General features: G+C 37.5%; 1 protein-coding gene across 3 annotated transcripts in view; it reads left to right on the forward strand.

The window, feature by feature from the left end:
• CNTN5 (contactin 5) overlaps window positions 1-20,429 on the forward strand; it is a 666,657-nt gene that overhangs the window by 629,129 nt on the left and 17,099 nt on the right. For all 3 annotated transcript variants that reach the window (XM_069883473.1, XM_069883470.1, XM_069883471.1), the window contains 2 exons: window positions 5,913-5,983; window positions 8,884-9,118. In XM_069883473.1, coding sequence (XP_069739574.1) covers window positions 5,913-5,983; window positions 8,884-9,118 — 306 coding nt within the window. The remainder of the gene's footprint in view (window positions 1-5,912; window positions 5,984-8,883; window positions 9,119-20,429) is intronic.

The following is a 20,429-nucleotide window of genomic DNA, read 5'->3' on the forward strand; positions in this document are numbered from 1 at the left end:
TTCACCAATACAGGATTCAAGCAGGGTAAAAAATACTTTGTGATTAAAGCAAACAATTGGAATTCAGGAAATCTGGACTCATTTCCTTATCAGAAAACGTCAGCAGTTCTTGATAACATTTCTTACTTTAAAAAGAAAACAAAAACCTACTCTTTTTTCTTTGTCTTGCTTCTATCTCACCTACTCAGACTGCAAAATTGAAGGATAGGGACTAAATCTAGCTACATGTTTCTGCAGCAATACTATAATCAATTATACTCTTGGCTACTAAGTACTTTTATTCTGCATAAAAATTAAGACGCATGACAAAATATAGAATCTGTCATTTCTCTTTACACTAAAAACACAGAACTGAAAGAAGCCAATGGATGCTTCCTGATAAAAAAGACAAAACAGAAACACCTTAAAATGAATAATTATTCATTAAATAACATGCTTTTTTCATTTCTTTATGAGATTGCAATGTTAAAAAGAGGGTGAAACATTTTTCAAGTACTTTCAGTGTTTCCGTGTTCAATGCGACATTTCATTTTCCTTTCTATGAGGAAAACGAAACTAGGGCTAAAACAGTTCAAACATTTTTCTATTCACTCTCTGAAGTACAAAAAGGGAGAATAAAATTGATTTTAACAAAATGTAGATTTTTCTTATTTTCATTAATAAATTGGAACAAAAATAACGGTTTTGAATAAATACTAAAAATCTCTCTCAGCTCAAAACACATTTGTGTTTCCAGTTTTAATCTTTCTACTTTTAAATAAAACTTGGATAAAGTTTAAATTATATGTATTTTTAAAACAGAAACAGCTATATTTCCTTTTTTTATAATATAAAAATAAAATATTTAATAATTATGAATATTTTGCCCAAAATGAGTACCCAAATGCTCTGAATGATCTCATCTTTACCATCTACCAGAATTCACACAACACCAAAAAAAAACCAACAATAAAATAACACCCAGAAAATTCATCTGCCATGCAGGGTTCAGAGAGAGGAACTTTCAAAACTCTGAACCAAAACCCTAATTTAAGCACACTAAAGCTCAGAGCAGTTTTGAATTTGTTGGGCACAGTGGAATTCTGGAAGGAACGGTCATGGTTTCTTAGCTATGATATTGCCTAGCACTTCCAAAAAAAATCCCTAAACTGTACGTTTAAAACATATAGGTGGCATTGTCCAGACTTTTCCGTTTATTATAACCGCTGCTTCCATACACAAAGCCTTCAGCAACATCAGTTCTGCACATACATGCTGGATGAGGGAAAGGCTGTGGATGCGGTCTTCCTGGACTTCAGTAAAGCCTTTGACACAGTTTCTCACAGCATTCTGCTTCAGAAACTGTCAGCCTCTGGCCTGGACAGGTGCACACTCTCCTGGGTGGAAAACTGGTTGGATGGCCGGGCCCAGAGGGTGGGAAATGGAGTAAACTCCAGCTGGAGGCCAGTTCCAAGTGGGGTTCCCCACGGCTCAGTGCTGGGTCCAGCCCTGTTCAATGTCTTTATCAATGACCTGGATGAAGGCATCGAGTGCACCCTTAGCAAGTTTGCAGACGACACTAAGCTGGGTGGAAGTGTCGATCTGCTGGAGGGTCGGGAGGCTCTGCAAAGGGATCTGAACAGGCTGGACCACTGGGCAGAGTCCAATGGCATGAGGTTTAACAAGGCCAAGTGCCGGGTCCTGCACTTGGGGCACAACATCCCTGTGCAGTGCTACAGACTAGGAGAAGTCTGTCTAGAAAGCTGCCTGGAGGAGAGGGACCTGGGGGTGTTGGTTGACAGCGACTGAACAGGAGCCCGCAGTGTGCCCAGGTGGCCAAGAAGGCCACTGGCATCTTGGCTTGGATCAGAAACGGCGTGACCAGCAGGCCCAGGGAGGTTATTCTCCCTCTGTACTCGGCCCTGGTGAGACCGCTCCTCGAATCCTGTGTTCATTTCTGGGCCCCTCACCACAAGAAGGATGTTGAGGCTCTGGAGTGAGTCCAGAGAAGAGCAACCAAGCTGGTGAAGGGGCTGGAGAACAGGCCTTATGAGGAACGGCTGAGAGAGCTGGGGTTGTTTAGCCTGGAGAAGAGGAGGCTGAGGGGAGCCCTCATTGCTCTCTACAACTACCTGAAAGGAGGTTGTAGAGAGGAGGGTGCTGGCCTCATCTCCCAAGTGACAGGGGACAGGACGAGAGGGAATGGCCTCAAGCTCCGCCAGGGGAGATTTAGGCTGGACATTAGGAAAAAAATTTTCACAGAAAGTGTCATTGTGCACTGGAAGAGGCTGCCCAGGGAGGTGGTTGATTCACCTTCCCTGGAGGTGTTAAAGGCACGTGTGGACGAGGTGCTAAGGGGCATGGTTTAGTGTTTGATAGGAATGGTTGGACTCGATGATCCGGTGGGTCTCTTCCAACCTGGTTGTTCTATGATTCTATGATTCTACATTTTGTCCTAAAAAAACCCCACTGCTTTTCATACATATTTAGCTGTTAATTATAAGATAAAGGTGAATTACTAAACAATAGACCATGGACTCATGTATAAGCTTCACCTTTCCACATCACTTCTTTATCATTTATAGCTTGAGCATTCTGCCAAATGCTTCATAGGACTGCTAATGGCTACATTCTTTGAGCCTGCTCTAAAAGAAAATGTTATATGGTTTTTTTGTGTGCTTTAGGGGAGATAAGTTTTAATAGTGCTTAATTTTACTTAAATTTTCAGCATCTCATGGTACTTCCATGAAAATGTAAAACAATAATAAATAAATCCTGCTGTTTCTGTTCAAATAAAATTCCTGGCAAAGTAATTCTAAAATTTCACCTTCAAGATGGGCCAGCATACACCTATTGCTTACTGTGACCCACATGTAGTCACCGTATATTTCAGAACACATTTTTTGGTACAATTTGTTGCTCACATTACCAGAATGATGAGGAGAGCTGGCTTTTGACAACCAACCTTACCAGTAGCTGAAGAAGCAAAAGAAAAAATAGTTGATCTGATCTCAAAAAGTTTACATTACAGCCCTAGAATAAACCAGGAGACAAGTGAAATTAGGTAGTTGGCAAAGGGGCTAATGAGAAGCCTTTGATCAGAATTACAGATATATGATCAAGCTAAGTGTAGTCACATTTTATGATACTAGGGACCAGCATTAAGCCAAGTAGTGATTCATTTTCCAGTAGGTGACATTGTCTCATCTTCTTATTAAATGAGCAATATTAACACAACAGAGAGCCCTTTGCTAGTAGTTAGAGTGTATTTATTAAAAAAAAACAACAACCCGATATTGAATTTCTCAGCTTTGACAAACGCTAAAGAAAAGAGTGCCTAACGTCCCTGTCTCCCAGACAAGTATAGTGTGTGCAGGACCCAGGTTTAGTTATAATCGCTGCATATTTGGTGCAAGTTGCATCTCCATGAATGTCACTGCCAAGAATTAAGAAATTAAAGACCAGGAAATCACTAATTGCATGGCACTAAACTTAGGCTATGAATGAGCAAATTCAGATATAACACTGATATAAAGGTGATACTGTTGAAAGGGTTGCTAACATAAAACCTCAGTGCTTGGCAGTGGGAAAAAAAAATCTTTTAATAGTTTTCTTCCCTTAATAGTCACTCATTTCGAAATGCCCCACTCTGTGTGTGTCTTGCTTTGTTGCTGTGCAAGGGAAATTTATTCCTTTGACACTTTTATTTTTTTAATGGTTATTCATTTGAGAGAGTTTTGCTGTGTGAATGCACATTTTAGTTTGGTGCAAAGAAATTCATCGTTTTGACAGCTTTATTCTTTTAGCATTTATTCATTTAAATAGGGCTTCTGTCTGCAAAGCTGTTAACAAGAAAACTCTTGAAAAAGGACACTGCTGGTTAAATAAGTCCATCACGTTGGATGTTTCAAAAGAGTACAGCATACACTCTCATCAGTAATGTGGCACCTACATAAAAACTTTATTCATCTTTATAACTTAACTAAAAAATATCTTAGAAGGGAAAGAGAAAAATGGATGCTAAACAAAGTTTATGCTCCATTAGAGATGGCATCATAATTTTTGCATGCTAAATAACTGGCAGATGATCCTTTATCTGCATCTTTTTATTACAGAACATTCACCCCCATGTTACACTCTGATTTTATTTATCATTTTTATTTTATTTTTTTTAAACAAAGTGTAATTCCTCACCATTCAGTACTGTACCATTCAGTTTCTGAAAGGAAAATTTTAGTAACTTTTTGCTATGTAAAGGTTACATTTTTTTTAAACAATCAGCAGAGTCTATACAATCCTCCCCATGAAGGATTGTGCACATGAAGTTGCACAAGTCCATGGGACCTTATAAAATGCATCCACAGGTCCTGAGGGAACTGGTGGATTAAGTTGCTCAGCCACTTTCCATCATATTTGAGAAGTCGTGGCAGTCTGATGAAGTTCCCTGTGACTGGAAAAGGGGTGAAATAACCTCCATTGGTGAAAAGGGAAAAAAGGGAACACCTGGGGAAGTACAGGCCAGTCAGTCCCACCTGGAAGGTGAGGAAGGCAGGAAGGAAGGCAGGAAGGAAGGCAGGAAGGAAGGCAGGAAGGAAGGAAGGAAGGAAGGAAGGAAGGAAGGAAGGAAGGAAGGAAGGAAGGAAGGAAGGAAGGAAGGAAGGAGTTAAAGGTATCATGTTTACCAGATTAACTCAGCTTTACTGGAGAGAGATGTTTCACACATTACAAATCTCCCCTATCAGTCTGTTAAGAACAATGGATAAAAGGAGGCTTATTTCATTTGCAGCAGTGTAAATCAGAAGCAATTCATAAGCTTAGTGGATTTGCATCATTTATAAGAAAAAACAGAATTTGGCTTCTGTTCTTTAAAGAGGAGTTCAGAGTTCAGAAAGACGCTACACAAATGAATTCTGAAATTTTATGTGAACTTCCAGGATCTAGTAGAAACTGCACTTTCATTAAACTTAAGCTGTTAATGATCAACATGGAAAACAGAGAAGACTGTGTACATTGATTTAAATGTATTTTTCTTTGTGTAGTTCAAATGCACGGTGCTACTCAATAAATAAGCTATGCAGCATGCAACAAGGTCTTAACAGTCAATGCCACACAGAACCTTTCTACCAATGACCTATGTAGTACTGTAAGGAAGAAAAGAGAAAGTTTATATCTTAGGATGTAGTTAATCAAATAAAGAAGTCAAGAATTAACTGCTCACAGTAAATAAACTCAAGACATTTTCATTTTAGGAGTTTCTTTAGAGACACTAATTAAGATAGAAAAATTATATAATTCTATTGGAACAATTAAGGTTTCTAAGGTTTTACCAAATATGGTAACCTGATTAATACTGATGATGTGGGTAAGACTGCTTCCAGCATTTTTCAAGGAATGATAAGGAATGTTTAAGGATGGTTAATTTAAAATTTTTGAAAATTGGCCCCTGGTAAAGCATACAAGAATAGATTTACAGGAACTAAAGCATTCTAAATCACTAATGACCTGGGAAATAGTAGAGACATAGTACATATGTCCTAAGATTTTACCTGAAGTCTTAGATATGTCAGGTTCCCTGGCATTTGATGTTGTCTATTCAAAAATACAAGCATTAACAAGAAAATTCCTGGTTTTATCTCTTAGATGATCTGTACATCAGAACTTTGACTAATCTGCAGAAGACAGAGTACTTAAGCAGTTTTTTATTCCAATATAATTTTTCTTCTCACTTTATGCTTTGTTTGAGTTTACCACCTTGACTCTGGAATTCTCTGAAATGAAACTTGAGCAAATTTTCTTTCCCACAGAGTGACACAGTTGTTATTTCTGTTCTGATTTAACAGCCTCATGTCTTCTGCAGCAACTTATTACTATGGGGAAAAAGCCAATAATTTGGATATTTTGTTTTGTCTTTTTTCCCCCCTTTTTGCTCACAGTTCCAAAGACACCTCCAGCTAATGTCAGTGGGAGAAGTGGAAGAAGACATGAATTAGTAATAGCATGGGAGGTAAGGGAATTTTTTGATTAAACGTTTTGTTTCATATTGATTTCTTTGAGGACAAAGTAAAACTGAAACTTGGGTTTCATTACAGCAAATCTCGGTAAGACATGACTATAAAGTACTTTTTTTAAAAATATGTACATTTTCACATGGTTTGAGTAGAGGGCATTATGCTGAATCTAACCCACTTAGCAGCAGCACCAAAATTGTACTAATTCATCAGCCTTTTCATTCTGATCTGCTGCTTAGATTGACTTGACTTTTCTGGATGTTATGTAAATGCTGCACCAGATGAAGTAATTTCTAGTGGAAGAGAAGAAAATACTTGTAACATTTTTTTAAACTTAAATTAAGAAAGATTTTTTAAAAATAATTTCATAAAATATAAAAATGAATACCTTAAATGGACCTTTATTTTGAGAAGATATTTGTTATGCAAAATGCAACACAGGTGTATGACCATGCCAGCAGGCAACTGGAGGAGTGGGAGTTGCATTCTCTGCTAATAATAAATTACACAGTAGAACAGAGACTATTCTTTAGGAGTTTTCAAAACTTCTAGATTCATCAGTGTTCCAGATTCAGAGAAAACATAAACAAGAAAAGAATTCATCAAATATAGACATGGGGTTTAAATAAAAAAATTTATCCTATCCAACTTCAGGAGAGATTCAGATGGAAAGTGACACAGAATTCTGACTAACTGATTAAAATAGAAAATTTCAGGACATCTGAAGACGCTGTATTCTGTTGGAACATCTGCATTCTCTGACACCAGCTACCTGATACATCTGAGACAGAGATTATTTCAATTTGCTTTGTAGTCTATAACTATAAATGACAGCATTTCTCTTACTGGGAGAGAATTTGCTCAAACCCAAACAAAAACATCAGATGGCTAGAGCTTTATTTATGCAAAATGGCCTAATCCCTTGTCCCTAATATGTTATATTAGCAGTAGCATTCATATTAAATGACATTTTGGTGTTCCCCGGCTGACTGGAGCGGGGGAACTACTGGAGTGTTATATCTCCCTCTCTGTCAATTGTCGAAGTTTTCTTCCAAAAGAAACCAAAAGGTGTCCCATCCTGAAATACAGACACAACAAACATTTATGAATTAGGAGTTGTCATAATATAACTTTCAGTATCCATTAATTTTTTCTCAACAAAAGCCAGCTGATGCTTCTTCATTAATAGTTAGGGTGTACAAACTGCCATTAAGGCATAAGATGTCGATCCTCCATCCTTGTTTCTGATTAACTCCTTGTTTCCATCAATACATAGAGGCCTTCTTCCTAGTGTTAATTCTTTCAGCAAACTATTTTTTCATGTACCTCTTAAACTGCATAAAGTCATTTATCAAAATAAGATCACATGGTATTTCATCTGTCAAACATAAATTGTGAAGTGCACATATTTATATTTTTAATAGTTTGAAAGATTACTATTATTTTTAATTATAGCCATTGCCTTCCTTCATGAAATGGTAAAAAGATAGAGAATAACACACCCAAAAAAGCAATTAAAAGTAACAGCAATTGCAAGAATTTTCTGCTGAAGAACTAATCCTAGCATATTGGATAACGTTCCCACAACTCCCTACAGACTACTGTGCTTTCTAGTTTAGCCACTGAATTTCTATAAGGAACAACCACAGTGTAAGTTAGCATAACTCCAGCACAGTCAGTCTGTGCTTTTGCAGGATCCAAAAAAGTCTTATTGGACTTAGAAAAGCAACAAAATTCAACGAAGTACTTTGAAGTCTGAGGAGATACTGAGATAGTATATGGATCTCTCAGAATTCCATAGAAGACTAACCTATGTAGGCATCTGAATTACAGTCAGCAGGTTCAAACAAAATTTTATTCATGCAGCTTTATTCACAGAGTGCATATTTAGCACTTGCATTGAAATCCAAAGGTTCTGCTACATCTCTTGTATTTCTGGCTTTTTAAATAGCAACTGGCTACTGTGAAACCTATAAGTACTGCAGGGAGATGCAAGGCTCCTCCTTTCCAACTCAAATTACTAGATTAAAATATCTGCCTTGGTTTTGCCTCCTCTGCCTTTGGAGTCCTTTTTATTTCTTGGATGCACAGTGCACAGCTTTAGAAAGACGGGTAGAAAACAGTGCCTGCAAGTCTCTGGTGATGAAACATTCACTGCAATCAGGAGAGAGGATTCATTGTCACCTGTGCCCTTGCTCTGATTTATATGTTCATTAGCTGCAGATCTAAGATGGCCACTTCAAGAGAGGAAGTTTATACACCCTTTTTTCAGCATTTCCCATAAGCTAAACAGCTGATAGACATACCCTAATTCCTAAACTAGTCAATGGACTGTATGCAGTAAATTAGCATGAAATATTCCGTTCCTTGAGCTGGATATCTGAGATTTAGCTTTTGCAGTGCCTCCCAGCACATTACAAACTGAACCCAAGACTTGAATCCTTAAGGCATTTGGATGCAGAAATTAGACAGGTTGGCATCTAAAACCTAAGCGAATGCCACTGTAGTAATTGTCCCTCACATGGCATTTTAGGAGCCCTTAACAATATGTTGCTTTATATTTTTAACAAGGTCACTGGAAGATACTATTCCACTAATACTGATTAGCATCAATCACAATGTGGGAGATAAAGAAAAAAATCTTTCTGAGCCCAAGAGTTTATTCAATCATAGGATGGTGACCTAACTGTGATGATTAGGTGAAGAAACTCTCTTACAAGGTTTCTCTTCAGTAGCAAGAATTCTTATTTGGTCCCAAGCATGATAAATAAAATCCTACAATGCAACTGTAAAAGATGACCCTCACACAGACAGACATATTATTGACAGGCACTGAGTGACTGCTTTCTAAATTTACAAAACCACATCTGACTGTTATCTCAACTTTAATTTTTAGCCAGTGTCAGAAGAGTTTCAGAATGGAGAAGGGTTTGGATATATTGTAGCCTTCAGACCAAATGGAACACGTGGCTGGAAGGAAAAAATGGTGACATCTTCAGATGCCTCAAAGTTTATCTACAGAGATGAAAGTGTACCACCCCTGACTCCTTTTGAGGTGAAAGTTGGCGTTTACAACAACAAAGGAGATGGACCCTTCAGCCCTATTGTGGTCATCTGCTCAGCTGAAGGAGGTCAGTTCAACATAAAGTTAACTTGTTTCTTATGAATTCTATCAAGCTATTTTTATTTAATGTATTCTATTACAGCATACTTTTTCAACATTAAATTTCAAAATTCTTACTACAATTGTTAAGTAGTATTAAACACGTTTTACAGAGACGGAGGTGAACTAACTTGCCAAAGATATCCAGAAAGCAAGTGACAAAGTTTAGAAACAGTCTTAAAGCCCCATCAGTCCTAACCAAAAAAATCTAGTTTGATGAAGGTTCATCCTTAGGAGGAAATCTATAGTCTTAGCTTTAAGCTGGGCTGCTCTAACAATGAGCAAAGAAAGGCTGATATTTTCTGATGTTTCTGACATTTGTGATACTTTTTTCAAAGAGTTAATCAGACAACAGCTCAATGACTAAATAAATGTTCTTTTCTTAGTTAATGGACACTAAAAGTGCACTGAAAATATTTTTTCTTATTTCTATTATTTTCTCTCTTTTTTAGTTCACTAGTAAAAAATTTCTGAATTTATGTTAATGTCCAAATATTCAATGTGAGTCCTATAAATAATTCAACAAATGAAAAATATTTCTGGAAAATTACTATGTCAGCTTGCTTTAATTCTCAACAGTATTTTGTGAAAAAAACCAACCAAACAAACAAATTTACACTAGTGAAAGAAGTTATTCTATATTGACAGGAGCCAGTGTATGGAGATTTCTATACAAACAAAGGGTAAATATATGTTAGCCACTGGAATATTATGAACAGCTCCTTTACTGGAAGTCATATACTTCAATTTTTCTTTACCTTACTATCTTTGAATTATCTACTTTCTCTTGTTAAAAGAATAAAACAAGTACAGTCCTAGTACAGGTGGGAAGAATTTCATGTTGTCCTTACAAAAAATGTAATGTGAAGGCAATGGTATTTCATGTGAAGCTACAAAACGGTAAATATTGTTGCATGTTAGCCCACAATAAATGTGTAATTTTGGAACCATGATGTAACAGAGGTCATCTACTATTATTCTCTCACAATAATTACAGAGGTTGGAAATGCTGGTTTTGCTAAAAGCAGTTCCAGTAATTTGTTTGTGTTCCACTGTTTGAAACAGCATTACCACGTATTCATATTATTATAAAACCAATCACATTTTAAAACATAAAAATTGCCCAGTACAACTTGGACATTTTTACAGTTGACTTCATTTTCCTCAATGGAAAATGATACAGTGAGACTGATGGTGATGCTTTTGTTATTTAACAATGTCATACTTCAATCAGAAAGTTCAATAAAAAGAGTGTTGCAGGGGAAGGGAGACAAAACCTTAATGGATTTATTTATTTATTTTGATAACAAAAGCTATTTTACCAAAAGCTGAATGCAGAATTGTAATAAGTAGTCTCTTGCTCTTTATTTCATCAGTGTTTCTAACATTTCTTTTAAAATATGAGCTTCATAAATGATCTGAATAGAATTATTAAAATTAACTTTCTCTTTGTGCTCCCAGGGACTATCTCTAGAAACCAAGTTTTCTGATTATAATTCAGTTATTTGAAAGTACCTACCCATCACAGCTTTGCTAATTCAGTCTTTGTGTGTTTCTGTACACTAGATTTTCCTTCATTAAGGAGAATTCTATGGGGCTAAATACTTCATAAAAATTATATTTGAGGAAAAATATGGGATGCTGTGATAATACAGTGCAAAATTAATTGATAAAAAACTTTTCTGCAGAATAATCCTAGGTGATATACTGAAAATGTAAGGGAGCAGTGTAACAGTTTATTGCAGCTGAGTTCTCAGTGATATGGAGATTGAGAACAAAGGACATTTCAGCTTGCTACGGTAAAAAGGGGCAACCGGTTTTGAAATAGGCATGGACTTTCATGCTTCAGGAGCTAAACTGAAGGCACATTTTCTCAATGATTTCAGCTGAAGAGGAGATATTAAATAAAGTGACAGTGCAGTATATTATAGTCCTCCGAATGATCCAGCAAACCCTTAGCATACTTGATTTTCATCACACGCTCAATTCATTTCTCTGCAAACAGAGTAAAGACCTAGGATAAAATTATTAAAAACTAAAGAAAAAATTATGTCACATGTTAAAAGGTTTCCTACTTCTGCATATGCATCTACAGTTTTTTATTGGCATAACAAATTTGTCTAAGGCAGCCTAAACCCTGCTGCCTTTCAAGTCCACAGCTGTCAGACATGGAGTGATAGGGAAGAACTTCACTCTTAAGAGAGAATGAACAGTAAACTTTATTGATATTTAACAACTTTCAATGGTAAATGGGAAAATTATTTAACAGGTACACTTGGTTATTTACTGCATAAAGGACAGGACCAATCAGAAGTGTCAGGAAGGCCCTCCTGATGAGTGCTGAAGTTCAGAATGGATCGTCTTACTTTCTAAATTCCTTCTACAAGAAGAGTCTAGGTGTGGCTGGGTCCAGACTTAGCCCTAGACTTGGCCAATGTTTATGTCTAAAAGATTATATGTGCTATCAATCCTTTACACACTTAGGTAAGATTTTCCAAGTTTAGCATACTATTAGTCTTTATGGGGGATCTGTTGCAGCAAGGAATCTCTCATCCTTGAAGAGTAACCTTGAGAGGCATCCCTACTCATGGGTAGATACTGGCATACAGCCTGCTGTCATTCAGGAGAGCTCAATGTCCCCTGGGTTGTACAATATTTATAGGGTAAGATGATTGACATATGTCATGAATGAGGGCTTTTTATAAAATCCATGTTTAGAAGTAGGTGAGACTTAGCAGACTTCCATGGTAATCACTCCCTTACTTACTACATGGAAGAAACATAAAGATACAGGATTTCAAAGTTTCACCACGCTTATCCCAAATTCACTTACATTCTGTCTGGACATCCAGTGTTAATTTACTCCAAAGTTCAAATCTGAAATTTTGCAAAGCAGGCTCTCAAGTATCAGATTTTATACAATAAATGATTTAATAGAAGGGTAGAGCAGCATGGTCAGCTCTGGAGAGAGGGGCTAATATGAGCAAAGAAATCCCTGGGTAATTATACCCTTACAGCCTATTTACCCACCCCTCACAAAATTGTTTGGTTCAGTAGTAAGTGGACTTCCCACTCCTCATTTGATTCCTTCTCTGTCTTTCATACCAGTCTTGCCTTAATTGCAGCTAGTGTTTGTGGTCTGTTTCCTTGAGGGCTCTGTATCTTCTCGTTTTTGTTGACTCTTGGAGGCCCTGTTTTGGCTAAGGAGGTCATGTATGTTTGGAAAGTTTTAAGTGGAAATTTACAGCTTGTTGCTTAGTGCTTCAGCAAGTCTGGCTACTCATGCTAAGAAAATTCAAACAAAGCTAAGTAAACAGCATACTAAATCACACAGCATTACAACCCTAAATGATTTATTCCACTTAAACTGTTACTTATTTAAGCTAAACAACTAATTCCTACTAAAGAGGAGAGTTGCCTGGCGTGCAGTCCAACTGCCCTCCAGGGAGGATTCATATGGGGCTCACCAGCATTCAGCCATTGATAAAAGATCTCACCGCTTCAAGAAGCACCCTTGAGAGGTGTCCCAGCACAAGAGGAGGTCATTGCCATAGAGCCACACTGCCCATCATGGAGAGCTCAAAGAAGGCTCATTTAGGCTGTCATATTTATGGAATAAAAGTGCTTGGTTCATAGTCCAATTGCATTCAATAGGAAAGGCATGCATAAGTCTCCTTATTCCCACAGCCACTTTCTCCTTCACTGGCCTTTTGACTTCATAGGAAAATTCACCAGATACAGCTCATGGGAGAGACTAACCAAAATCTAAAGATGGAGATGAATGGAACAGAGGAATAGAGAATAGAATGGAGAAGCAGATTAAAACACTGTACAAAACTAAGGCTATGTGATCTCTGGAAAAGATGGCTTACTGCAGTAGAAAATTTTAAAGGAGGAGTCTTTCCTGGAGACAGTAGGAAAGGAAGAAATCCAGTGAACAAGGAGAGAAGAAGAAAAAGAGAGGTCAGATTTTTTAGTACAGTAAAAGAGATTGAGAGCCAGGAACCAGTTATGAGGAGGGAATTAGGATGATACACAGAAGATGCAGGATGGAAAAAGAGATGCACAATTATCTTCAAAAGAAAGCAGAACAGAAGGACACAGTAAACATGTTCCAGCGCCAGGGAAAGACAAGCCTGAACCTTTCATATAGGAACCCTTTAATTGGAGGAGACACCAGAACATATACAAAGCATAGCAAATTAGGCTGCCTGCCAGAAGAAAGGTTGCGATGTGTAGGCCTGAGGCTGAAAAAAGCATGAACAGAGCAGAGAGACATCTTCCAACTGTATTTTCTGCCAGGAAAATAATGATATGAGAATCATGCTAGAACATACTGAAACAAAGCACTGAACTTCAAAGCAGGCACAGATAATTTTGATTCATAGAGAATAAAAATTGTAAAGGCACAAGATATTTGAAATAAAACCACGAACAAAAGTGATGTTAAGCACTAGATTTTTCTTTATGATTACATTTCACTTAAACACTGAAGGGTTAAGAATGTTGAGACAACCCATACAAACTTTCACTACTAGGGAAATCCTTTGCAAACTTTATGTGTGGTTTTAATTCACTGGGAGACAAAAACTGGGAAAATCAGAAATATGGAAATGGAGAAGGAAAGATGAGAGTGTAAAGGTCTGATTGCAAGAAGACGGAAAAAGTTCTACTGGTAAGAGTGATTGCCAGGCTAGCTGGCTTTAGCAAGCATGACTAGACAAAGTATGAGATACACCAAAAGACAAAATAAATGTAAAGATTGTTGGATGTCATAACATGCTGATGATGTGATAACATAACATGCTGATGATGTGATAACATATCAGGAAATACAAAACCAGTGTCTGAATAAAACAGAATATACTTGGGTTCCATGCAATTTCAGAAAAGTGCAATTAAAGAAACTGGGAGTCAGCTAGAGGTCAGTTGCTTATTTCCCTGATCAGTTTGGATATCGAGAAAGATCTTTCTAACTTTAGATAAATATTGCAGGATATTGTTATTTATGAGAGAACTCAGCTGCTCGGACTAGTTTGGATAGTAAATACAACCAATGATCTAGTGTTCCAGTTTTGATAATTAGCAGATCCTTTATACAGTACTGACTAAATGATGAGAAATAATGGTACTATAGTCTTGTTTTGATGAATAACTAAGACCTGATAGGAAAAACTGATCATAACAAATAACTGTGAAGCAGGTCATCGTAACATAGCAGGAAATTATTTAATAAATTGGATCAGCTGTTGAGATTAGAAATGAAAGACTTTTGGAATGTTTCTGAGCCAAAGTTGTAAATCTACCTGAAGTGTGTACTGCAAGAAACGGTACATTTCTAAGGCAGTACATTATATCTGAGGATCTAGAGATGAACTTACTATAAGATATTCAGAATAAGTTAAAATCATGCATAATAAAATCCAAATAATGAAAAGGATAAGAATAATACAAGTATTGCCAAAATTTAAGAGAAAAAAGATTTTTTTAAAACTTAGAAAAGTATGTAAATCAGGAAAAAAATGTGAAGAAAATAAAGTATTGATATTAAAGATAATCAAGAAGTAGAGCAAGAATAATTAAATACTTTATCATTTATTTTAAATAAATAAGATAATATAGACAGAATAGCTGCTAAGATGTGAAAGTCTGCAAATTTTGACATCTGTAGTGAAAATATCTGCTACTGTCAAATCCTCAGAAATTCAAGCCTTTCCAATTTAAGCAATGCAAAATTTGCTGTTCAAATGTACCATAAACAAAATATAATCTGTTTTTCTATTCATGAACACCATGAATGGTGAGAACTAGTCCCCTTTATACGGTCAAGGACCTAGTACAATATTTTTTCCACCCCAATATAAGGAGAAGAAATAAGAGGGGGCAAAAATAAATCTGTGTTAACCTATCAAGAAAAAGAAAAAATATTCTGTGTAAATGCAGAAAAAAAATAACTTTACCACCAGGCTTGTGACAGGCTTAGAAGGCTACTGGCAGAATTTGTTAAGGATCAGTCTTATATCATATCTATTTAATATTCATAATGCTGATAGAAAATCTGGTTATGATATTGCTCGTATTACAACTTCAAGATGCACTGACAATGTAGGGAAGGATCTGAATAATACATAGGAAAAATGTGAATTAGAGGACAAGAGGAAAAGGAACACAAATGACATACAAATGCTAGGTCAAGTACACAAGAATTAGTAACAAGGCAGTCTATCAGAAAATGGGAACCTAATAGCTAGAACGTACATACCAGTAAGAATATGTTTTATGTTTTATCAGGGCATCACTCTGATAAAACTTTCACAGAACTTTGCAAAAATCAGGGATGTTACTAGGGATGATGAAGAGTTTTTGAAAGTAAAGGACAATGATGCTACATTAATTTTTTTTTTTTTTAGCAAATAAAACAAGCCAGCCATTCTTCGTCCTTGAAGCTAACTAGCCAAAGAGAGTGCACATCTACACACTTTAACATTGTCACTTTCCAGACTGTGCCTGCATCCATACACCTTCTGGGAACCATCCCTAGTCAGGCATCAGCAAATTATAGGGCGTATTTTGAGGCAGCACTAATCAGCAAGAGTCAATACTTCAACACAGATTATGCTAACTATTTCATGCTATGGAACTATTTCATACTATGCCCATGCTATGTGTGCCTTGTGTCCCTGTGTCTGATTAGTTTACAAATACAGACACAGACTATCGGCACAAGAATAAATATTAATTGGAATATATGTAATATAGAAATAGGTGAGAATATGAAATGAAATAAAAATAAGTTTCTGGGAGAAAGAGGGAAAACAACTGGTCTCAAGATAGGTTACATCTTTTACAAAGATTTTTTTTTTTAATGATTGCCACAACGGGAGATACAGAATTAGTTGTGCTACTTTCAGTATCTATTTTCTCCTTCAAACAGCTGACAAATTTATCTTCACAAAAATCAGAAGTTCTAAAATTTTGATAAACAGTGTGGTTAACACTATTAAAAAAATTTAGATATGAAAAAGTGAGCCTGAAGCAGTACAAGATAAAGCCTAAAGACTCTTAAGTCATACTGTTTAAAACCTCCTAAGGGACCTCAGATGTACTTCTACAATACATACAAGATACAATCATGCCGCACATAGCGTTTGTTCTTGCCTTGTATGCATCTGTACTAATTCATTGAGCCAATGGTGAACTAAAGTGGTCAGTTATCTGAAAGGCAAAGGGCTATATAACAGCAATTTTCTTCTTTCCTAATTTTAAGAAGTTTTTCATCAGGTATGCTAGTCGATGTTGTGATATTAAACAAGACACTGAAGAGTGAAGGATTGTTCTTGTAAGGCCCACGTCTCTTCTCTTTCCACCCTGAGCCCTTACTTAACAAACAAATAAATTACCCTTTCCTTTTTATTTAGAGGAAAGAGTATAGAATTATATACTTTTAAATACAGTCTTCACATCTTTAATTAAAATCTTATGTTCATGAAGTGATATTCTCTGGTTCATTTTATCACTAAAGCTGAGCTACTTGGGGTTTAAGTGACCCTGAAAATTAATAAATTGACATATTAGCTGTAAACAACAGTGGATTATTTCCTCTTTCTGCCAGTAAATCTATCTGGATTACAGCCTGTAAAAGTTCAGCTAGAGCTGTCTTTACAGCATGGGGAGATTAATGACATCACAATTCTGATGTGTAAGAGTTTATTAAACATTCCTTTGATTAATGTTACTAGTCCCCATGGGAAGTCACACATGCAATCAATATAATAGGCACATCCCCTCCTCACATGCTGGGGATAACTCTGTCTGCTACATCATTTAGTGGAAAAAAAAACATTTGTATTTGTGAAGATAGCAATGGTCCTCTAAAAAGTCTGAATTTTATCAGTCTGATTGCTCGTCCTCTACTTGTGGGCCAAGGTGAGTAAACCAAGTGTAGGTAACTTGCTGGTAAAGTCTTTGTGGAACAAGGCAGCTCCTTATTTCCATTATGTAATAAATCTTGGTTATTCCATAGAGAAGGGAGAGTCACAGAAAGGTGCGTGGCACGAGTAAGTGTGAAGGAGAGCAGCATTACAGGAGCAGGCTTCAGAAGCTCTACAAGACAAGTAAGGGTATTTCAACACTAAATAAAAGAGGTCTAAAGCAGAGGTCAGCACGTCAGGTCTGATCAATCAGTCATCTCATTTTTTGATGTTTTGGAAATCAGACATATTTTCTCATTCTAGCACAAGAGTCTGGAGAAAGTCCTATCCTGCAGGAAGCCACACTATCACAGATCTGGTGGAGTCCACAAACAAGGGACACACATCAGACAGGATAAGAAGTGGAGCTGAGCATAATGTCTCTTGGCTTTTCACAGGAATGGAAACATTTCAATGGAGAGTACATGATTTGGAAGATATTCCCTGTGGTTATTTCCAGCAGGGGAGCAAATGCTACCACATTCTTTACCTCCAGGTTGACACAAGAGGGACAACTTGTGATTTTCCTTCTGACAGAACATTTTGTGCCCTTTCCCACAAAAAGGTATTATCCTTCCTGACTGAAGTCCCAAGATCTCCAAAATTGGAGTCGCAATGTAATTATCCAAGCTGAGGTTCTTAGCTTCAAATGAGAGCTCAGATTTTAAACTAGGGAAGTGTGTAAAATTCTTTCTGGAGTCAAAATGAGTAGTGAATGGATATTAAATTATTGGATGAGAAGTCTTGACTGAGGTTCTGTTCCACAGGGGAGTTGAAACAACATAAGCATGAATAGGTCCTTGGACTTGTTTTTTAATCTTTTATTTTTGGATCATATGGACATTTTTGAGGATGCATATTTCAGAAAAACAGATCAGTTTGTGGTCATAAATAGGAAGAACCCCATCAGAGCAAGTAATTAACTTTTCTTTCTCTTACTTGCTGTTATCAAAACTCAGGATTCAATCTGATGCCTGAACATCAGATCAATACAATTAGTCCTTCTTTATTAAAGCCATCCCAAAGACCTACAAATTGAACACTTCCTTAAATTGTTATTCAAGTACATGGAAAGAAAATGTTTCATGGACATTGCACACAGTCTTTTGAGAACTTGCCATGGTGAATCTTTAATTCAATCAGGAAAAGGACCATTAAAGACATTGCTGGTTTTTTTCCCCATCAGTATGACCTCAGGCAAACGCCAATAGGTTTAGCTTAATGCCAAGATATTAGAAAAGAATATTATAACGTCAGTGACCATTATAGAGAAACCTAATGAACCTGTCAAACTTATTATTAGTTTTAGACACACAGAATGAAGCATGACATTGGACTGAGCCATGAACTGTATTATATCACCAGAAATTATATGGTCCTCATCTTATCTGAATCAATAAAAAGTGCTATTTAGTCTCCATAAATCACAGAATCACAGAATAACCAGGTTGGAAGAGACCCACCGGATCACCGAGTCCAACCGTTCCTACCAAACACTAAACCATATCCCTCAGCACCTCGTCCACCCGTGCCTTAAACACCTCCAGGGAAGGTGACTCAACCACCTCCCTGGGCAGCCTGTTCCAGGGCCCAATGACCCTTTCTGTAAAGAATTTTTTCCTAACGTCTAGCCTAAACCTCCCCTGTCGGAGCTTGAGGCCATTCCCTCTTGTCCTGTCCCCTGTCACTTGGGAGATGAGGCCAGCACCCTCCTCTCTACAACGTCCTTTCAGGTAGTTGTAGAGAGCAATGAGGTCACCCCTCAGCCTCCTCTTCTCCAGGCTAAACAACCCCAGCTCTCTCAGCCGCTCCTCATAAGGCCTGTTCTCCAGCCCTTTCACCAGCTTTGTTGCTCTTCTCTGTACTCTCTCCAGAGCCTCAACATCCTTCTTGTGGTGAGGGGCCCAGAACTGAACACAGGATTCGAGGAGCGGTCTCACCAGTGCCGAGTACAGAGGGAGGATAACCTCCCTGGACCTGCTGGTCACGCCGTTTCTGATACAAGCCAAGATGCCATTGGCCTTCTTGGCCACCTGGGCACACTGCTGGCTCATATTCAGTCGGCTGTCAACCAACACCCCCAGGTCCCTCTCCTCCAGGCAGCTTTCTAGACAGACTTCTCCCAGTCTGTAGCACTGCATAGGGTTGTTGTGCCCCAAGTGCAGGACCCGGCATTTGGCCTTGTTAAACCTCATGCCATTGGACTCTGCCCAGCGGTCCAGCCTGTTCAGATCCCTTTGCAGAGCCTCCCGACCCTCCAGCAGATCGACACTTCCACCCAGCTTAGTGTCATCCGCAAACTTGCTAAGGGTGCATTCGATGCCTTCATCCAGGTCATTGATGAAGACATTGAACAGGGCTGGACCCAGCACTGAGCCCTGGGGAACCCCACTTGTCACTGGCCTCCAGCTGGATTTCACACCATTTCCCACCACTCTCTGGGCCCGGCCATCCAACCAGTTTTCCACCCAGGAGAGTGTGCGCCTGTCCAGCCCAGAGGCTGACAGTTTCTCAAGCAGAACGCTGTGAGAAACTGTGTCAAAGGCTTTGCTGAAGTCCAGGAAGACCACATCCACAGCCTTTCCCTCATCCAGTAGCCGGGTCACTTTGTCATAGAAGGCGATCAGGTTAGTCTGGCAAGACTTTCAGACAGTCATAATATACTGTATTACTAAATACATAATTTCTGTTCTTTTGCCAAACACTTACATTCTCAAAGTCTAATATCAGTGAAAGTACGGTGAATACTTTCTATGTATGTAAGAAATGCATTTTCTTCACATACAAAATCCAAGCTACTTTTTTTAAAATGAGAAAATATTCTGTGTTTCTATTCTGAGTAATACACAAACCACCCCTAGTGAATGTTATGAAGAGGAAATGATTCCTACATTTATTGAAAGTGTAAAGGCTGCCAACCAACATTTTGTGTACATCTTAGATTATTTATCCCACTGCAATCTTTTCTGACAACAAGGTAATTGCTTCAATAATACCAAAACTAGAAAATAGCTTTTTCCATACAAACCTTAGTAGTACATAAAATAGAAAGCAGGGTGTAACTATTGAATGGAAAATCATATTATGAGGAATATATTTCTTCACAGCACAATTCTTTCAGTATTGAATTCAGAAGATATTTTCACTTATTCCTGGAGATATTTTTTTATTCATTGCCCATAAATTTCCATGTATATTTTATAGTTATTAGTAATACTCATTGTTGGTGAACACCATTTTGCATCACATCAGAAATGCTTGTTTTCTTCAGAAGTAAATAAAAAAGAAGACCAAAAAGAGCTGTAAACA

The sequence above is a fragment of the Phaenicophaeus curvirostris genome, chromosome 1 (assembly GCF_032191515.1).
Source record: "Phaenicophaeus curvirostris isolate KB17595 chromosome 1, BPBGC_Pcur_1.0, whole genome shotgun sequence".
Taxonomy (NCBI): Eukaryota; Metazoa; Chordata; class Aves; order Cuculiformes; family Cuculidae; genus Phaenicophaeus; species Phaenicophaeus curvirostris.